Raw genomic sequence first — 13,659 nt, forward strand, 5'->3', positions numbered from 1 at the left:
CCATCTTTACTGGAAATTCTAAGTAGAAAAACACAAGAGTGTTACCAACTCTTGGTCTTCCCACTGAATTCTGAGACCACCCCTCTACTCTCCCAGATGTGGGCCATAGGGCACTCCTGGGTCCCTGCTCACCCTCTCCCATGCTGAAGAACTCACCACGCCACGGTAAGTTGGGGGGATGAGACCACAGTACACAGGGACAAAGCAGCCACAGTAGAGGGCCTGTAGGGAGAGAACCCGCAGAGAGTGAGGCTCTTGTGGCTGGGTGGGGAGGGCTCACCAGCAGGCCTCTGGGCCACCACCAACCTGGTCCTTCTTAAATCCAAGGCGGAGACACTGCCCTGGGGAGCTGAGCCCCAAGTTCAATTCCTGACCTGGCCCCAAAGAGGTGGGCCCTTGTTAACCTACTTGGTAGTCTGGACCCATGTCCTAGCTGTAAAGAGACAAGGCAGCCTCAGTGACCTCCAGGGTCCCTTCTGGTCCATATCTCCATGAATCCAGCGGAATTCAACAGCCATTAATGTGTGTGTGGCCAGGTCCAGGCTCTGGGACCAAAGGAGAGTGAGATGCGCCCACTTGGGAGTGCTCGACAGGGGAGAGTAAGGAAGAAGGTGATGGCACACAGGGTGACAGGGGCTAGGATAGAGGTGAACATGGTGGGCATTGCGGCCTCTAAGGAGGAGCACCCAACCCAGGAGAGTGTGGGACAGGCAGGTGTTGAAGGGAAGTTCCCAGGCAGAGCGACTAGTTTTGTCAAGCAGGTGACGTGAGCTGGGAAGGGGGGAAGGGCTTTCCAGGCAGATGTCACGGCAAGTACAAAGGTCCAGGGGTCTGTTTTGTATGTGGTTTGCTCTGGTTGGCAGAAGTAAGAGTAGGAGCTGACAGGAGGTAGAAGGGAGAGAAAAGTCTCAAAGAGCTGAGTGCTAAAAAAATGCAGAGGGACATGAGGTAAGTTGAGGAGGTGTCCATGCCTACTGCCCATTCATTCCCCCAGCTCCCAGCGTGGGGCTGTGAGGCTGCATGGCAAGGGTCTTGTATTCGGGAGAGAAGAGGGGAGTGGGGATATGGGAGGGAAGTCCATGCCACTTAACACTTTTGTCCTGAAAGAAAACTGGGCATATCCACAGCACTTGCCAACAATAATAACTCACAACTAAGATTTATATTAATGAGCACAGAATGGTGCACAGAGCACCCAATGTGATAACGCATTTGGTGATAATTGAGTCTTATTATCAAGAGCCATTGGGAAAGAAGGTACAGAATGAAGGGCTGGTTCCACAAACTGGGATCTACTCCCTGGTCTGCCGCCACACTCCTCCACAACAATAACCGGGCCCTGCCCCCACCCTGGGGCCCCACCCCTGCACCCTGGGCCCCGTCCCTTGCCTCAATGAGCTCTTCCTTGGATGTGTACTCTGAAACCACGACACTCTCTCCATCTGTGAACCGGGTTAGGGACACGTGGAGCTTCCCTGTGGCGGCCTTGTAGGAGTCCTCGGGCAGGACCCTGTACAGAAACTGTCGCATCATCTGCACCATCTTGCAGGATGGCGACAAGGGCCCCAGGAAGGATTTCTTCACCTCTGCGACACCGACGTTGAGGACTCTGAGGTACTCATCTGTGGAGGAAGCAGAGAAGAGAGGGCAGGTCAGCAGCCCTCCGCCTTGTCCTATACCCGACAGAGGAAACCCCAAGACTTCTGAAGCAGGGCTGGTCTCAGGGATCAACCTGTCATTCTGCACACATGGAAAACAAAGCACAGGAGAATTAAGCCATTGCTCATCAATGGCAGAACTAGAGCCAGCCGGGGTGCCTGGGTGGCTCAGTGGGTTAAAGCCTCTGCCTTCAGCTCAGGTCATGATCCCAGGGTCCTAGGATCGAGCCCCACATCGGGCTTTCTGCTCCATGGGGAGCCTGCTTCCTCCTCTCTCTCTTTCTGCCTGCCTCTCTGCTTACTTGTGATCTCTGTCTGATAAATAAATAAAATCTTAAAAAAAAAAAACAAAAACAAAACTAGAGCCAGCCATCCTGACTGAAGACAAAGGACCACTTGCCTACCCCACACGGTCTTTCCCCAACTTGCCTGGAAATCTAATACCAGACTACATTCTTTTGGGACCTCAGAGGTTTTTTTGCCTCATATGAGATTCCTATTAAAACACTGGTACAATTGAAAGCCTTCACCAAGGGACACACTGTGATCTTCAGCTTGGGGCCCACCAAATCTGTGGGCAGGGAAAGGGGACTGGCCCTGAGGCAGGTCACCTACAGGGATGGGTGACCTGTGTCCTGAAACCATGGCCTCCATCTTCCCTTTAAAGCCCCTGGCACAGTACTGAGGGAGAGAAGGCCGAGAGGTATGGAGCACAAGCTAAGCCAGGCCAAGCTGCAGGTGTCTCCAGGACAGGGAGAAGCAGCTTCTCCCTCTTTCTGAGGGGAGCACAGCCAGGTCACATGAGGGCCTACATGTGCCAGGTGGGGCTTAGAGGGTGGATGTGTTGCTCAGGGGATTGCAGAGGAAGGTGTAACCTGTCCCCCACCCAGTACCCAGAATTCCCCTGGGGAAGTTAGGGCCGTAAGTTTGAACAGAATTTCTCTCCTGCTGGATCTCATAGCAATACTATGAGGTAGGCATTTCTAGCCTCATTTCACTGATCAGGAGACTGAGGTTCAGAGAGATAATACAACTTGCCCAAGGCCAACCACCTGGTGAGTGAACAAAGTGGGATTTTAACCTAGAATGTGTGACCCCAGAACCCATACTCCTTCCACTACAGGCTTCTAGAGCTGGGCCTGTACCTGCTCCTTGCCTGTTGCTGCTAACTCCTACCCTGTGCAAGCCCTCCAGCAAAATTAGAAGCTCTGAAAAGGACTGCTAACTTTTTTAAATGAATATTTAACTGTAGAACATCCTATGCTGAAGAACTCTCTTACAAGCAATGTCATGTAGATGGTTATTTGGGAAGTGATGCAGTCATGAGCTCTCTGCCACTGGAGGTAATCAAGCAGAGGTGGGACAAGTACCTAAGCCAGAGAACTTATGGAAGGGATTCCTGCATAAGTGTGAAGATTCTTTACATCATGGAGATTCCGGGATTCTTATGGGTGCCTGACAATATATCTGGAGAGTCATCACCGCGGGCATTATTTTCCCATTTACAAATAGAGCCGCTGAAGCACAGGAGGTTAAATGATTTGCCCAAAGTCACACACAGCAATTTGGAAACAAACAAAAGCCAGGGCAGTTCTCCTCTTCTGTGTTTTACAGTTCACAGATGATTCCTCCTTAACCCTGGAGATGGGTAGGATGAAGAGTTTCACCGTCATTTTACAGATGTAGAGACCGAAGCAGAGAAAAGCTAAGTGCCTCGCCCCAGGTCAGACAGCCTGACGATGTTTGTTCTGACTCTAAATCCCACCTTCTTTCTCTGCACTTTGGACTGATCCCAGAGTCTGAGAAAGCCTGGGTTGCCATGGTGACCGTCTTTTCCCCCCACCCTCCCTCACCAACAATCAGAATCACAACTGCCTACGTGTAGTAGGGACAGACCTGAGTAAGACAACATAACATCTTGGCTTTCACCCTGTTACAGGGGAGGGTGCTCCCGGGAGGTGAGAAGGTGTGATTTTAGCAAGGTTAGCTTTACCGTGTCCCAACTTGTACCTACAGTGTTTTCCCTCAAGGGAAACGGATAGCCAACTCACCATCATTATGTAGTTACGAAGCAACTGCGCATTTGGATACCAAGGGGCTGGGTCACTGAGTTCTCGCCCCACCAGACCAGTGAGGATGGGGAGTCAAACCAGGGTGGGGACACGCCGTTTTGGGAATTCTTAATGAGCAGCTTAAGTGGCCTTGCATGGGTTGGTGGCCTTTCCCACAATGCCTCTGAGCCAGGAGCACCTGGTTCAGCTCATCCCTCTGCACCTGTACTCCCCACGGCAGATGCTCGCTAGGATGGACGGAAGGAGATTTGTTCCCACTGCCAAGAAATACATGTTCCTTGGGAGAAAAACAATTTTTAAAAATGCAGATATGGGGGCGCCTGGGTGGCTCAGTGGGTTAAGCATCTGTCTTTGGCTCAGGTCATGATCTCAGGGTTCTGGGATCGAGCCCCACATCAGGCTTCCTGCTCAGTAGAGAGTCTGCATCTCCCTTTTCCTCTCCCTCTGACCCTCTCCCCCAGCTTGTGTTCTCCCTTTGTCTCAAATAAAGATATAAAATCTTTTTTTTAAACGCAGGTATGCAAAAAGAAAAAAAATTAAAGTGTCTTGGAATCCCTTCAACCAGAGATCAACATCTCATTTACGTCTTTCTAGACTATATGTTACTTACCTATAAGAATACTTACATGAAGTCATACTGTATATATTATTTTGTAACTTGCTTTTTTAACCTATTAAATCATGTCTTTCCACATCAATAAGTGCCTATTTATAACCCAATTTACAAGAAGCATGGAAAGCTATTGTAATGTTATCCCATTATTTGCTGAGCAGGTGCCCAGGAGGGGTTGGCTATGTAGTCTGTTTCTTTGCTTTTCTAAACAATGCTGCAGGGAATAATCTTGTGCTAATGTTTTTTCTCCTCTATGTCCTTAATAATTGTACTCAAGATAAATTCCTAGAGGTGAGAATGCTAGGTCAAAGGCATGCATATTTTGTCTCATACTGCTTGTTTTAATCATGGCTTTTATATAGCATCCATTTACAGTCCGCTCTTAGTTCATCAGGAGTGGTGATGGGTGACAGGGACAAAGCAGTGGCCAAGACAATAGGAATAGTATAGACATCCCCAGGATATTCCCATTGGAAAAAGTGGTGCTGTCGAGAAATTAGCAGCCCTCTAGCCAGGATCATGTAGTCAGAGAGGGAGGGGACAAGAGATTGTCTGACTTCTCCCACTCAGGTACCCAGCTTCACATTCTCTCCTGCTGCTCCCTGGGGCTGTGGAGCAAAGGCTCCTTTAACCCTAGCTCTCCTTGCTCCTTTTCAGGTCTTTCCCTGTGCCTCTGTCTTCAGAGTCTCCAACAACCCCTTTCTCTGTCTCTCTTTGTCTCTTCCTTTTTTCTTTCTTCCTTTCTTTCTTTCTTTATTTTTTTCTTTTTTTTTTTCAAGATTATTTATTTATGTGTCTGGGAGAGAAATCACAGAGGGAAAAGAAGAAGCAGACTCTCTGCCAAGCAGAGAGCCTGATGCGGGACTCGAGCCCAGGTCCCTGAGATCATGAACTGAGCCAGAGGCAGATGCTTAAATGTGTCTCTTCCTTCTTTCTCTCTCTTTTCCCAGCCAAGAGAGAAGCAACTAACCTTCTGGTTAAACAAGACTCTGTCGGTAGAAAGTCAAGTGTTAAGCATAGCAATTGCTGGGTTCTGGGAGAAGGGATAAATTTAGCTTGCTTCTTTATGCATCTCTGTACTTTCCAGCACCTTCTCCCATTTAAAGGCCTCCTTCCAAGCTGCAGGCTGCCGGGCTCTGAGACACAGTATCCCACACTGACCACAGCAAGATGGGATTTAAAAGCAGCACCACGGGGGACTCGAGGTTGGCTCTCCCACCCCCAACCCACGCTTGCTACATACACTTCTGCTTCCTCCCACCTCCTTTCACACCTTTTATTATCTAAGTGCGCTCTGTCTCCTAAGCCAAGAAGAAGATTCTCTGGGGGAAGATCCTTATGGTCCTCCCCTCTCTAAGTCCTATCACTGTGCTTTGCCTAGGGAAGGCCCTTCAGAAACCTTTGTTATAAGGTGGGAGTTCCTCGATGGCAAGGATGGACCATACTCACCTTTGCCTACCAAGCCTCCCATGACCCTGGGTGGGTGCCCAGTGTTTGTTCAATAAAACCTGACAGGGAGGAAAAGCAAGTGATGGAGGTGTTCACAGGGAAGAGCTACTCAATGTCATTACCCAGTAAAAGCTTGAAGGCAAGATCATCCCAGATAGATGAATGGATAACCAGGCCAACTGTGTTGGTACCTGTGGCCAATGCATCAAGTTTATGAGCCTATTGTGCCAAGAATTTCAATAGAAAAATAAGTAAGATCCCGGACTAGGAGATTTAAAGGGCATTTGGAAGCCACTCCAGGTCTCAGCCACTCAGAGAGTTTTGACTCTTTTCTAGGACCAGACCCATTTTACGGAACAAGCTCAGGCTGTGGAGCCAGGGGATATGATTGAAATCCCAGCTTTGCCACACACCAACTGGGCCATCATCAGCAAGTCAAATTAACTTCTTCTGGTCTCAATTTTGCCACCTATAAAATGGGAATAATAATTCCTTCAGTGGGTGGTTAGGAGGCAGATTGGGTTTTGTTTTTGTTTTGTTTTGTTTTAAAGCGCCTGCATGTAGTATGTGCTCGCTATCAGTCAGGTTACGGCAGTAATTTTCCTTGTGACCATGGAAAAAAAAGTCTTTTTGATGTTTCTGGCTTTTGGCTTTCTCACCTGAACAGGAAACAGTGATTCTTGCCCCATATTTTTATTGAGGTGTGCTTAGGCTTACTTGGGGATGCAAAAGAGCACAGTAAATGGACTGTAGAGATGAGCATGTCCCTCTGCTTCAGACTGTAGTGGGGTGATAGGCTGGCTGTCATGCAGTAAAGGCACTGTTAACGTCCGCACTCCCTCCCTTGTCAACCTGGGGGGCCCTACAGATTTAGTACGAAAAAGGCGCAGGGCTTAGAAATATCACAGAAAAGGAAGGAAGGGGATTAGATATAGGTTTGTCTTATTATCTTATTAATTTGCTTAAGCATCTAATCTCCTCTACCGCCCTGCCAACATGGCATCATGAGAGCAAGGATGGTCACTGTCTTATTTATCCTTTTGTCCGTATTTCCTAATTTGGTGCCTGAAACATGGGAGGCACTTAATCAACACGAATGCCTGCATGAATAATGAATAAATGAATGGACCTCAGGAATCACTGAGGTCCAGAAAGAGAAGCAGCTTCTTCAAGGTGATCCGCGAATAAAACAGCTTCTCTTCCCCTCCTCCACATGACCTCCTGCTAAATGGAGAAAGAAAAAAAAAAAAAAATCCTAGAAAGATGGGTATTTGGCAGCTGACAATTTAAACTGCTGGGGAATCTCCTTCACAGGGTGCCTGGATGGGGTGTGCGGTGGGGGAGAGATGTGCCCTGGAGGATGGGACTACGTGGCCCCAGTCTCCCGCGGACTGGTAGCTTAGCAACAACCTCTGGTTCAGCCAATCACCGCCTGGCGCCCCCCTCCTCTTGCCGCCAGCCCCGCTCCCCGACAGCAGGAGCGATAAGCGCGGCGGGGGGTGGGGGCCGCTAAGCAGGCGTCGCAGCAACCCCAGGGGAGACAGCGGCGAGCAGAGCTGCGTTCCCAGGAAAGCCCTGCAATTCTCAGAGTCCTTGCGTGGAGCACCTGGGAGTCTGCTCCTCCTACCTGGTCCCTAATTGCGGGCTGAATTATAGGCTGCATTTCCCTGTGGGTATATCTTGACTGCCCAACTTCACTATAATAATAAAAATTATTATTATCTTAACAACAGTCTTTTACCCAAAGCGGGTTTTCACGCTTACATTCTCAGTTGATCCTCACAGTGACAGTGAGCCCCCGAGGGGTAGTGACCTTCGCTTATTCACCATTTTATTTCCATACCCCACACTGCAGGGCCATTGATTGGAAAATAGTTTGGCTTGAAGCAGCAGTGTTGCCACGGGAAGACCTTCTGGGCCAGCGGGCAGGGAGCCCTTGTTCCAAAGAAATCACAAGTGGAAATCCAATACATAAGACAGCTAAAAGCAGAGCTGTTCTAGGTTGAAGCCAAGTGGGGTCTCAGACCCTGTTGAGTCGCCCCCATCCCACCCTAGGAAGGTGGTTGCTGAAAGCACCACCTTGAAACTACTAAGATTCTAGAAGCTTAGGTCAAAATATGAAACCAGACTAATTCTCTCCTTTTGCAGATAAGAAATCAAGCCCAGGATGAATACAAAGCTCCATAAACACAGCTGGCTGGCTGTGTGGTTGGATGGATGGAGAAATGAATCAAGGTGGATAGACCCTAGGTCACACAGTCTATGTTAACAGGAACTAGAAGAAAAATGTATGAGAAAACTTGTATTTTTCTATTCTGTTCTGAATGCACATTATAGGCTTTAGCCAAAGGCAAAAACAGCTCTGATCTACAGTAAATACTAAAAACAAAACAAAACAAAACAAACCCAAGCCAATACTCTTCTATGGGTGATAACAATCTTTCACACAGACCTTTTTCTAACCCTAAGAGTTTACTATAGAACTGGCTTTAAAAGTTCAAATCGGTTTATATCAGCTTGCCATGGAAACAACAGTGCCTCCCACTTGTTCCTCACCTTGGTTCCTATCAAGATACCAGTGGGACTCTTTCCAGCACTTGGGGCCTCACCCAGCCCCTGTGTGCCTTTCCCCCAGAATCCGGACACCATCTCCCCAACTTTCCACTGAAGGATCTATTGATCACCTTGAGATAAATCAGGCAGAGAGGGAATGTATCTAGAAGGTTCTCTGGAACCTCAGAATGTTCTGAGGGCCATTGCCCCTGCTCTGTTCTCTCTTTTTCTTTAGTGAGCCCAGAAGTCTTCAGGATCCTGCTCCAAGGTAGAAACCAACATTGTCCCCTTTCTAGGCTCTGGCCTGTCCTACCCGTCAGACTCTCCCTTCACTACTGAGGGGACCCCAGAATAATGCAAGAGCTGTGAACTAGTCACTCTCTAGTCTTAAAAGCTGTTTCTGTTTTGTTTTATTTTGTGTGGGGGTAGAGGGGAAGGTGGTCAAGAGACCTCCAAGCGAGTCTCTGCTCTACAGACTGAAGGCCATCTCTGAACATCTCCTCATTCGAGATATGCTCAAGTTAGGGTGCCACCACAGAGTAACACCCATGCTTCCATCTTCCAACACCATGATAATGAAAGTTTGTTTCTGCTGACTGGGGACACTCACTGCCCCAGCTGTCTGAGACTTCGGATGGTCGGCTCTGTTACCAATATCTCTCTCCACCTATGTCACAGGAGTCCTGAAGCTCTAGAAACCACAGTGTCCTAGTCCTCCCCGCTGCTTACTGAACTTACCATGTTTGCTACCACTTCCTGGTTTCTCCCTGGTGCTGGCTCTATGCCAGGCTCAGAGGCCTCACTGTCTCATTTCATCTTCAAGATGCTCTCTTGAGGGTTATCTCTTCATAGATGAGGAAACAGAGGCTCATCAGTAACTCGCCCAAGGTCACACAGCTGGAAAACAGCAGAGCTAGGCCTCCACATCCTGAAGGCCCCAAAGCTGGTGTTCTTTCCACCACAGCTGGCTGCCTCCACTGGGGACATGCCCTCTGTCTCTCAGAGCCTGTTTCCCACTGTGAGGCAAAGAGGTGGTTCCATGAAGGCTCCTGGGATCTGCCTTTTCAGGACTTAGTTTAGGCATACCTCCTAGGGCTCAGATGTCCCTGGCAGACAGGAAGACTCTTTTTAGAGCAACAGAACCCAAATCACGTCTTCAAACATTTGCTCTTCTAACCCCACACCCAGAGCCCCTCCTCAGGACGGTCTGTCTCATCTCTCTTGGTTAAACACAAGTACACAATCCTGCTTATTACCCTTCTACACACATCTCTCTTTTTCTTTCTTTCCTTCCTTCCTTCCTTCCTCCCCTCCCCTTCCCTCTCCTTTCCCTCCCTCCCTCTCTCCCTCCCTTCTTTCCTTCCTTCCTTCTTTCTTTCTTTCAAACCATGCAGACCTCACCCTTAAGCCCAGCTTAAGATCTGGGCCTCCTCCTTGAAGCCTTCCCTGTTCACTCCCACCGTTCCCCCTCTTTTTCCCATTATTTTCCACACCATTTATCTCAGGCTGCCTTGAGTGGCCTGTCCTGTTTCTCTGGCTAGCTGCATCCCTTGAGGACAGGGCCTGCATAAGAAGACCCTTCTCTCCCATGATAGCCTCGCCCAGTGTTCAACGATTAGTAGGTATTCAAGAATGAATAAATAAACTATTTAATATCTCACAAACAGAGACTATTTGTTTGGTTCCCAATTACAGCCCCCACACTTAATTCAGTACCCAGCACACTACAGTAAATGAAGGTATGCTGAATAAATTAATAATGAATATTTAACAAAATTTAAAGACTGGACTGGAGAGGGACATCAAAGAGTGTCTTTTCTACTGTGTTGTTAGGAATCTTTCCAATGGTGGTCAGAAAGGCAAAACCTTCAGTGACTCAGCTGGACCTGGAATTGTGAGAAAGCAAACCACAGAACAGTCTTCTCTGTCAAGCCCAATCCTGATCCCTATCAAGGCCCTGAGCTGGAGCTAGGGAGGAGAATTTTCCTTAAGCGGTGGTTTTATGAGGACAGAGTTGGAGCAATGGGTCAAATCCTGACTCAAAGGAGGTTTGGAGGTTTATCATTTGTTTGCCTGTTTGCCCTATAGAATCAGAAATGGAGCTCACCAATCTTTGCTGAATTTACTCCCAAAGTAAAGCAAGGAAGACAATACTATCTTAGTATTTAGTGAGCGGGTTTAGAAATGAGCCACCAAATGCAGGAAGGGATCCTGGATAAGATCCTGGGACAGAAAAAGGATGTTAGTAGAAAAACTGGTGAAATGCATCATGAATAGTAACGTGCAAATGTTGATTTCTTAGTGTTGACAAGTGTACCATAGTTATGAAGATGCTCACATTAGGAGGGAGCTGGCTGAAGGACATGCCAAACTATCTGTATGAGCTCAGCAATCTTTCTGTAAATCCAACAATACTCCAAAGTTACACATTTATTATAACTGAAGTAAAAACAACAAAACAAAACAATAAACACAGATGACCACAGCTGTCAGACACACAGAGCCTGCCACTCAGGAAGGGCTCAGTTAATGCCTGCTGATGTTGGGGGAAACAGATTGCAGGAAGGGCCCTGCATGAGTTGTTTTCTAAATGTTCTAACAATTTGTTTGTAGGTGCAACCAACACATTCAGCATCTGACCAGATTTGCCATTCAATTCTCTTCCTTAAGAGTTTGAGAGGATTGTTTGGGGAAAATGAACCTTTATCCACTTGGCTGGAGAGGTTAAACATGTAAAGCATATGTTTACTTTGAGCGACTTAAAAGATGCCAATCTCAACATGGTCATTACAACCAACCATCACTGTGTAGTGATATGATTTCTATGGCATTTTATTAAAAAGTCCCTTTTGCATTTATTACGTCATTGGATCTCAGTTTCTTAAGCAATGTGCAAATAATTGCTTGGCCACAGAGTTTGGCAGGAAAACAGTCGAGTTGCTTGCAAAGCAACATCTGAACTCGTTGATTTAAGAGGATGGAGGAGGTAGAAATTAAGAGAGCTCAGTCTTGGCTCTGCTGTATAAACCCTGGCAAGTTATCTAATCTCTCTAAATACCTGTTTCCTCCTTTCTAAAATGGGTATAAATATAGTGTCTGCCTCATGGAGTTGTGAGAGAATTAGAGAAAATGATTCGTGCAAGGCGTTGAGCACAGTGCCTGGCACATTCTAGGTGCTTGATAAATGGCTGTTAATAGCATGACACCAAGACATGAATCAGAGCAGAGTGACTTTTTACAGGAACTGTTGCCATCTCAGGCAGATAAGTAACTGAGAATGATATCCGAAGAAGACATTTTGATTCTGAAAGCGCACCCAGCACCCAGGACCGAACTCCAGGTTCCGCCTGGGATGCGCGCACACCTATGCGCATGCGTGCGAGCACGTACGCATGCGGGGACACATACGCACACACGCACGCAGAGGGGGGAAATGGAGGTTCTCATTCCTGTCTTTAAAGAAGTTTGAAGAGACTCCGCTCCAGCAGTCCAGGAAACTTTCCAGCTTCAGGAATAGCAACGACAACAACAGAGAGCCTGATATAAAAGTCGTGAGATATGGTTGAACTCACAAGAAAGAGGAGGAACAAATGAAGGAATTGAAAGCCAGCGCCAGGAGAGAGAAAGCTGATGATATGGTTATCAAACCAGAAACCGGAAGGGATAGAGGCTGTGGTCCTGGGCTGTGTGAGGGGCACTGAGACCCCTGCTGAAAGCCAGGATGCTACATTAACTGCTGGGCCAGTGAAAGGTGCCAGGAGCTTATTTCTGCCTAGGGCTCTGGGTGGGGGGAAAAAAAAAAGTCATCCATAAGAATTCAAAGCCCCTTGCCTGCTTTTAGGCAATTGATCCTGAGTTGGTGATAACCCTAGGGTGCTTGGGGTTGGGGGGAGGCAGGTTAAGGCCAAGGCCAACCAGCTCAGGTAGGTCCGGTCACTGCCCAGATCACACAGAATTCCCACAAAAACTAAGTCCTCGTGCCCATGAGCTCACAGTTAGAATATTAAAAATATCAACTGGACCAGGTTGCAGTCTAGTCATTTTGTTTTAGTAAGTTTAACAACGAAGGACATTCTTCAGTGAAGTTTGAAAAAATGCTGCTGTATCTATGCTTTTCTATTTCAAGATAGTTTTGTTTTGTTTTTTGGTTTTTGGGTTTTTTTACTTGTTCATCCATTCACTCAGCCTTCATTCACCAAAGACTTATTTTGTGACTAATATTTGCCAAGCACTGTGCTAGTAACATCCATGACTTCTTTGGTCCCTCACTACGATGTCCAAAGCATGTGCTCCCCACCCCAGCCTAGGTTAGAGATGGGAAAACCAAGGGAAGGCAGGTCACTGGCTGGCCAAGGACTCACTATGATTAGCAGGAGGCAGACCAACACGCCTGTAGCTGACTCTCTCTCCATGGGAGGGGGCGTGCTGGGACCTGTTGTGTACATGTATGTGGGGCAGGGCCTGTGCTGCTCCTCTGGCCCTGTTGTGCTGCTCCTCTGGCCCTGTTGTGTACTTTGCAAGGTCCTTTTAAAGCCTATTCCCTGCACAGAGGGACAGCTTGCCTTCCTTTCTGAGAATTCAAGCATGTTTGTGCCACTGGTCTCTCATTGGAACACTCTGAGCTCACCTGACTCTTCCTCCCTCCCTTCTGCCTGGAGAGGCCTCCCCTGAACTTTGCACCTGAAACTTCATCCCTTAATCGTTCACCACACCCTTCTCCTGCTTTATTTTCCCCTTGGAGTATGCATGATGATGTTTTGCTATGAGTTTGATGATTTAGGGCTTGATTTCACCAAGACAAGGTCAGCTTCATGAGGGCAGACAGCTGTTTCGTTCACTGCTAGATCCCTAGGACCTAGTATGAATGAATGAACAAATGAATGAATAGTCTATTTTATCACCGTAATTCATTCAAAATATGGCCCTTAATTTCTTTGCACATTACGTAGATTAGATTCAAACAGCAGCTTTCAAACTTAAAAAAAAAATTGTTGGAAAATTTACTCTAAATGAAATTTTTAAAAGAATGGACAATAGCAGGACTATACTTTTTGAAGCTGGGGAAGGTCCCAGGGGCTTCAGTGTGTGTCCTTTTCTTGTTCCCTATCTCCCCTGCCCCTCAACCTCCCTCCTTCCCATAGAACTTTGGGGTTTCTCAGAACACAGTTTGGAAACCACTGGCTTAAACAAGGTCTGCCTTCAGCGCTTACTTCCTTTCCCAAAGCCTAAATACAATTATCTGTAGAATGAAAAATTTGGACTCACTGACCTTCCTTCTGTGAAATTCTATCCATATCCATACCCATAAGTGCAG

The 13,659-nt window shown here is 47.3% G+C and overlaps 1 protein-coding gene across 5 annotated transcripts in view; it reads right to left on the reverse strand.

Annotated features, from left to right (window-relative positions):
- The window catches only part of PNPLA1 (patatin like phospholipase domain containing 1), a 43,474-nt gene that overhangs the window by 18,176 nt on the left and 11,639 nt on the right, over positions 1-13,659 (reverse strand). For all 5 annotated transcript variants that reach the window (XM_032340488.1, XM_032340487.1, XM_032340485.1 and 2 more), the window contains exons 2-3: positions 1,390-1,622; positions 157-222 (exon numbers count right to left, since the gene is read on the reverse strand). In XM_032340488.1, the coding sequence (XP_032196379.1) occupies positions 157-222; positions 1,390-1,622 (299 nt within the window). The remainder of the gene's footprint in view (positions 1-156; positions 223-1,389; positions 1,623-13,659) is intronic.

This window comes from Mustela erminea, chromosome 4 (genome assembly GCF_009829155.1).
Source record: "Mustela erminea isolate mMusErm1 chromosome 4, mMusErm1.Pri, whole genome shotgun sequence".
In the NCBI taxonomy this organism is placed as follows: Eukaryota; Metazoa; Chordata; class Mammalia; order Carnivora; family Mustelidae; genus Mustela; species Mustela erminea.